General features: G+C 42.2%; 1 protein-coding gene across 1 annotated transcript in view; it reads right to left on the reverse strand.

Annotated features, from left to right (window-relative positions):
• Nucleotides 1-7,500, reverse strand: part of LOC113816411 (proteoglycan 4) — a 20,172-nt gene that overhangs the window by 11,989 nt on the left and 683 nt on the right. The window contains exon 1 of the mRNA XM_027368487.2: nucleotides 7,468-7,500. This exon is cut by the window's right edge and continues 683 nt beyond it. Within this exon, the coding sequence (XP_027224288.2) occupies nucleotides 7,468-7,473 (6 nt within the window). The 5' untranslated portion in view covers nucleotides 7,474-7,500. The remainder of the gene's footprint in view (nucleotides 1-7,467) is intronic.

Below are 7,500 nucleotides of genomic sequence, written 5' to 3' on the forward strand. Positions count from 1 at the left end.
TATCATCATTATCAGTCTACTATCATCATCATTATTATTGTTACTATCATCATCATTATTATTGTTACTATCATCATCATAATCATTATAATCATCATCATTAATACTATTGTCATTATTATTATCAATACTATCATTATCATTAATACAATTTATATGATTAACGTGTTACGATATTTATCATTAATGTTATAAAAAGAATGTAAGTATATCATAATTCTCATCGCATCATAGAGAGATAATAAAAGTAATAAAAAAGAAACGGAAAAATCAGTTTAAAGCAAAAAAAAAAAAAAAAAAAAAAAAAAAAAAAAAAAAAAAGCAAAAAAAAAAAAAAAAAAAAAGATAATAATAATGATAAAAAATGTACACGATGAGTCACAGATCATAAATTTCTCTGACGCAATATCATTCCCGAAGCAATTTACTTTTTCTCTTGAAAAAAATGGAACACGCCCAACAGTACTCGTAAGTTGATGGTCTCAGGAAAAAAAAATAAAGGGAGGCAAGAAATTTATATGGTTATGGGTGGATGTATGCAGACATACCTACCTACACACACACACATACACACACACACACACACACACACACACACACACTTACATACACACTTACACACACTTACACACACACACACACACGTACATGCACACACACACACACACACACACTTGCACACACACACTTACACACACACATACACACACACATACACACACACACACACACACACACTTACACACACACACACACACACGCACACACACACACACACACACACACTCACACACACACACACACACACTTACACACAGACACACTTACACATACACACTTACACACACTTACACACACACACACACACATACATGCGCACGTACACCCGTGTGTAAATGTGTGTGTGAGGAGGATCAGGAAGAGATATTGTAGAAAAAAAGAGAAAGAGGGAAAAGGATGGGGAAGGATAACGAGGGAAGGGAGAAGGCACGATAAAAGGAAAAAGAGGAAGTGACGGTAAAGTAGGGAGAGGAGAAAGAGGAGGAAGAGGAAGAGAAGGCAAGATAGGAACAGTAGAAGGAGGAAGGAAGAGAAAGTGAGAAGGAGAAAGGGGAGGAGGAGGAAGCAGAGGAGAACAGAGCAAATCAGAAATAAAGAATAAAAAAAGAAGGAATAAGAAAATAGATGAAAAAAACATGAAAATGAATGACAAAGAAAGAAAAACAAGTTGATAAAGAGAAAGACGAAGGAGAAAGTAATAAAAAGTGCAGGAGGCATGATAAGAACAAATAAGATCAAGGGAAAAGCATAAAAAGTCGAAGCCAACCCGGAAATATGCAGACTTTAAATAATTCCTGCGAGTTATTGCAGAAACGAGACGGAGAAAGAAGGAAGGGAGGAATTCGCAGAATATGTATATATATATATATATATATATATATATATATATATATATATATATATATATATATATATATATATATATATATATACATGTATGTATGTATGTTTACATGTGTGTGTGTGTGAGTGTGGGTGTGTGTGTGGCAGACAAACACAGAGAGACAGACAAATAGAGGGAAGGAGAGAGTGAGAGACAGAAAGGGAGAAACTTAAAGAGAGTGAGAGTAAGACAGAAAGACAAAGAAAAGAAACAAACGCCCTTCGCCCCACAAGCCGGGGCTCCTTGTTCACTTTCGGTTTGACAATCTCACCTTAAACCCGTTTGGATCAACTTATGGAGCTGGTTAGAGATGCACCGTCGCTCGCTGGGAAGCTTGGCCGATGCATATGCAACGCTGCGATTCGTTATGCAGCGACGCCCGCCTTCGATACATCACAGCAATTAGTCACTGTGTAGGATACTGACCTAGTCTGCATTCGTTCATGTAGAGAGGGTGAGTTGTAGTCGCTCTCTCTCTCTCTCTCTCTTTCTTTCCTCTCTCTGTCTCTCTATGTCTCTCTCTGTCTCTCTCTCTCTTTCCTCTCTTTGTTTCCCTGTCTCTGTCTCTGTCTCTCTCTCTCTCTCTCTCTCTCTCTCTCTCTCTCTCTCTCTCTCTCTCTCTCTCTCTCTCTCTCTCTCTCTCTCTCTCTCTCTCTCTCTCTCTGTCTCTCTCTGTCTCTCTCTGTCTCTCTCTCTCTCTCTATCTATCTATCTATCTATCTATCTATCTCTCTATCTCTCTATCTCTCTATCTATCTATCTATCTTTCTCTCTCTCTTTCTCTCTCTCTCTGACTGCCTCTGGAATGCAACAGCTCGACGCGTGGACTTCCCCGACGCCGATTGGGTCCGTCGTCGGGTCGGGCGACAAAGGCCGCCTCTTAATTGCAATGATTTCAGGAGCTGTTCCCCGCGCGCCCGCAAGGCAAGCGGCCCGCGAGGCGTTCGCGACGAGAGCCCCGAGGCAGAGGTTGCATTAACACCGGACGCAATTTTAGCGGAAAGAACGGTTCTTTTTCACGATTAAAAAAAGAGATAAAAAAAAAAGTTAATGAGAAAAGAAATAAACCGAGAAAGGAGGAATGTTCTTGTTATTTTCTTTTCTGCAATTTCGACAATTATTGCGATATCGATTTCCTCTCTTCCGTCTTTTTCTTTTATTTCCCGTAAGCCATCCAGCGAACGGCGTCACGTCCGCGCCCGCCCGCCCGCCCCGACCTACGCCGAGAGAGCGACCGGAACGAACGGCGTCCCGCGCGTATCCTGGCCGCGGACTCGCATTCCGCGGTCCGTAATGCGCCGGCTGCACACGCCCTCACGAGCGCACTCAGACACGCACGTGCACAGATGAACGGATGCGCACACATACACCCATCTGCACATTCGCACAGACACACACATATCCACATTCGCACACACACACAGACACACACACATATCCACATTCGCACAGACACATACACACATATCCACATTCGCACAGACACACACACACACATCCACATTCGCACAGACAAACACACACATATGCAAACAGATTCACACTTACACATGCGCTCATATTTTTGTCATTAAAGCGACTGCAGGAAGAATGCTGACCTGACCTCGAGAAGGGTGCAAGGTCACATCAAAGGCAAAAACAAAATGCAAACACATGATCACATCCTTGAAGAAATGGATTGCGGCCAAGTCACACAGCAGGCTTAAAAAAGTCTATGAAATAATGATAATAGATAAAAACAATAATAACGATAATGATTATCATAACAATAGCAACGATAATAATAATATCAATAATGGTAACGATGCTAATTATAATGATAATGATAATAAGAATGATAAGAATAGGAATGATGATAAAATAAAGACTATAGTAATGATAATGTTAATAGAAATGATAATGATGATTATGATATCAATACTAATAACAATAATAGCAATAATTATAATAATAATGATTATGATGATGATACTAATAATGGTAATAATAATGATAATGGTTATCACCATTATCATTGTTATATTGTTATTATTACTATTATCGTTATTATTATTATCATAATCATTATCATAATACCAATGATTATGATGATAACAATAATAACAGTAATAATGATGATAAATAATAATAATAATAGTAATAATAAGGCCGAGAAGAGAGAGACGGGAGAGAAGAGAAAAAGAGGAGAGAAACAGAAAAGAGAACCAAGAGAGGAAACAGAAGACAGAGAAAAGAAAACAGCGAGTAAAGATGAAAGAGGAACTGGTGAGATAAGAGAAAATGAAAGAAAAAGGGAAAAGAAAAGTAAGAAAAGAGGGAAGAGAGAGAGACCTGAAGAGCGATGAGACTAAAAGGAGGAAAATTATGAAAAAGGGGAGAGAAGGGCGATGAAAGAGAGAAGCAAGAATAGAGAAAGAGAAGAAGAAAGGGTGAAAATGATGAGAGAAAATGAAAAGAAGAGAAAAAAGAACGGAGAAAAGAAAAGAACGAGATAGAAAGGAGGGAGGAGAATAAATATAAAGAAGAAAGAGAGGAAAGAGGAAGGAGAAGCGAGGAGATTGAGCGCCGCTCTGACCTCCGTCCGGGGTCGCGACCCAGGGCTGCCTCCGCCCCCTCCCCCCCCCACCCCCCACCCTTTGGGAGCAACGCCATTCCTGCGGTCGCCGCCGGGACATGACACGGACGGACATGACACGCCACGGACGGACATGACACGCCACGGACGGACATGACACGTCACGGACGCACATGACACGCCACGGACGGACATGACACGCCACGGACGCACATGACACGCCACGGACGCACATGACACGCCACGGACGGACATGACACGCCACGGACGGACATGACACGCCACGGACGGACATGATACGCCACGGACGGACATGACACGCCACGGACGGACATGACACGCCACGGACGGACATGATACGCCACGGACGGACATGACACGCCACGGACGGACATGACACGCCACGGACGGACATGATACGCCACGGACGGACATGATACGCCACGGACGGACATGACACGCCACGGACGGACATGACACGCCACGGACGGACATGGCACGACAAGGACGAACACGACACCGACAGACTTACAACAGACGGACCCGACACGAACACGGACTGACCGAAACGCGTGTGTGTGTGTGTGTGTTTGTGGGGGGGGGGGGATGTAGAATGTGATGCTGACTGTGAACCTGAGCCAAAGGGAAAGCAATTGGTGTCTTGGCCGCGAAGACATGCTCTAACCACAAAGAAATGCACGCGGCCCCCTGGCGGACAAACGTGCAACCTTGAAGCGTCAACCTCAAGATGGTAATTATTCTATTCTCCTAAGTATTACCGACCCTATTTCTCCTTTTATTTTGTTTTCCCGTTTTCTTTTTTGTTTGTGTGTGTGTGTGTGTGGGTGTTTTGTTTTCTTCTGTTGGTCGTCTCCTCTAATCTTTTTTTTCTCTCTCTCTTTTTCCTTCTCATTTCTTACCATGTCTCTCCGTTTTCTCTGTTTAACTTGTTTTCTGCTTCGTTGTATTTACTCTGTTGCTTTCTATTTCATTCGCGCTTTTTTGCCTCTCTTTCTCCCTCTCCTCTTCACTCACTCACTCACTCACTCACTCACTCACTCACTCACTCACTCACTCACTCTCTCTCTCTCTCTCTCTCTCTCTCTCTCTCTCTCTCTCTCTCTTTCTCTCTCTTTCTCTCTCTTTCTCTCTCTTTCTCTCTCTTTCTCTCTCTTTCTCTCTCTTTCTTTCTATCTTTCTTTCTATCTTTCTTTCTATCTTCCTTTCTATCTTCCTTTCTATCTTCCTTTCTATCTATCTTTCTTTCCTTTCTTTCCTTTCTTTCCTTTCTATCTTCCTTTCTCTCAATCCCTCTCCCTCCCCTTCCTCTCTCGCTTTCAAGACCGTCAAAAGGCGAGGAAAGAGCAATGTCCTGTTATCACGAGGGCGGGACAGTCCCAGCTCGTATTTTCGTTTTCTTTGCTGAGCGCAGAATATCTAGCAGCGCTGCATATTCATACTTCTAGGAGATATGGCTTCACTAATTATCTCCGCCTGCTATGTTCACCGAGAGTTCTTTCTTAGTGTTTCCATTTGCATGAAGTATTATCTGCCCGGCCTGACACTTGGTAAAGAGGTAGGTAGAGGAAGCTCTATGTTATTCGCTTTGCTAAATGTCGTTCTCTCTTTGGGTTGTCCGTGTTTAAGGGGTTATCTTCTCAGGTGTGTGTCTGTTCCGTGGAGGTAGACGGGAAAACAGAGAAACAGATATGCATACACACATAAGCACGTATATATACATACACTCACACAGAGATACAGGCACACAGACACACACACACACACGCACACACACACACACACACACGCACGCACACACACACACACACACACACACACACACACACACACACAAACACACACACAAGCAGAAGCACCCGTGTGCACGCGGGCCCGGCGCACAAATATGAAGGTCAAAGTACTGCACAAGGTCTGGCGGCGCAGGGCAACGAGCCCGGCCGTTTTCCTGCTGCGAGTTTGCTTAACAGTGAGTCCTTTCCTCTCCGCTGTGAACGCTGACTCACGCGCAGAAGTCAAAAGTCCGCTGGTCATTATTTTCTCTCACATCAGTCTCTCGGCCTCTCGGTGAAAGCGCCGAAACGGGGAAGCGTGGCTGTGCACATGTACACATGCGCGCCATTGCGCAGATGTTTGCACATGAACGGGATTTTACTTTTGCAGATAAGCAGAAAGATACGGGCATATATATATATATATATATATATATATATATATATATATATATATATATATATATATATATATATAGAGAGAGAGAGAGAGAGAGAGAGAGAGAGAGAGAGAGAGAGAGAGAGAGAGAGAGAGAGAGAGAGAGAGAGAAAGAAATAATGTCGATATAAAAATCTATGACTGTGCACTGTAAGCAAATGTGTGTGTATATGAATAAATATGTGCCTTTTGTCTTTTGTGTACTCATTAACATATCAACATTATGGTTATGTTTTTGTTTGCTGGGTAAGGAGATAAAAGTATCTATGATATATAAGGTTCTCCGACAGGATGGACTCCCAAAATGATCCACAAATAGGTCTAGACATCGGTTTGATTAGAATGACAAAATATTTCAAGACTAAAATTCATATGATTAGCGAGAGTAATATAAGTCCTTTCGCTGGAGGCAAGGTGTTTTCGTGTTTTCCTGTCATTTCTTACAAATATTCATTACTTGTAATTGTATGTTCGCTGGACCCAGATATATTGTTTCTGACACATTCGCTGCGCGTGATTGTCCCTTTGGGAAATAGAAATGATTGTATCATAACCGAAGGCGATAGAGCTCAAAGCGAAATAACACACACACACACACACACAAACACAACGCGCGCGTGTGTGCGTGTGCCTATATATACATATATGTCATCCGCCCCAACATGAAACGTAATTGACAAGAATAGACAATATCTTGAACAAAATCTTCCCTCTATAACAATTTTATTAAAGCAACACACGTTTTTGCAGCCTCATAAAAGGATAACGACTTCCCACGACGCTAAAAAAGAATGTTCATGGGGCTTAAACAACACACACCATAACTACGCTAATTGGAGTGTAATCTTCATAACATTTCAATCTCTCAGCCGTGACTTTGTAATCCTTTCTGCCTTTTGTAGAGCGGACAGAAGGATAAACAACTGGTCTCGTACTGAAGTGACGTATCTGGACGAAAACGTGTCTGAGACTGATAAGGATAAGGATATTTATCTATATATATTCTTTAGCTTCTTTCGCACTAACTCTTAAAATCTGGGAATTTAATGGAAAGAGATCAGCGCGGGAAATGTCTTCATTACAAACAGTGAAAAACAATAAGGGGGAAAAGGTGGCAAGATCACTACTTAGGACCGAGTTGAAATCTCTGAGGGATTTGTGATTCACAGAGCATGGAAAGGTCAGTCACAGTTCTGGAGATATATTTAGATTTACTCACCCGCATTTTTGGAGTTGCAGAAAGGTCAGCTCG

The sequence above is a fragment of the Penaeus vannamei genome, chromosome 20 (assembly GCF_042767895.1).
Source record: "Penaeus vannamei isolate JL-2024 chromosome 20, ASM4276789v1, whole genome shotgun sequence".
Classification (NCBI taxonomy): Eukaryota; Metazoa; Arthropoda; class Malacostraca; order Decapoda; family Penaeidae; genus Penaeus; species Penaeus vannamei.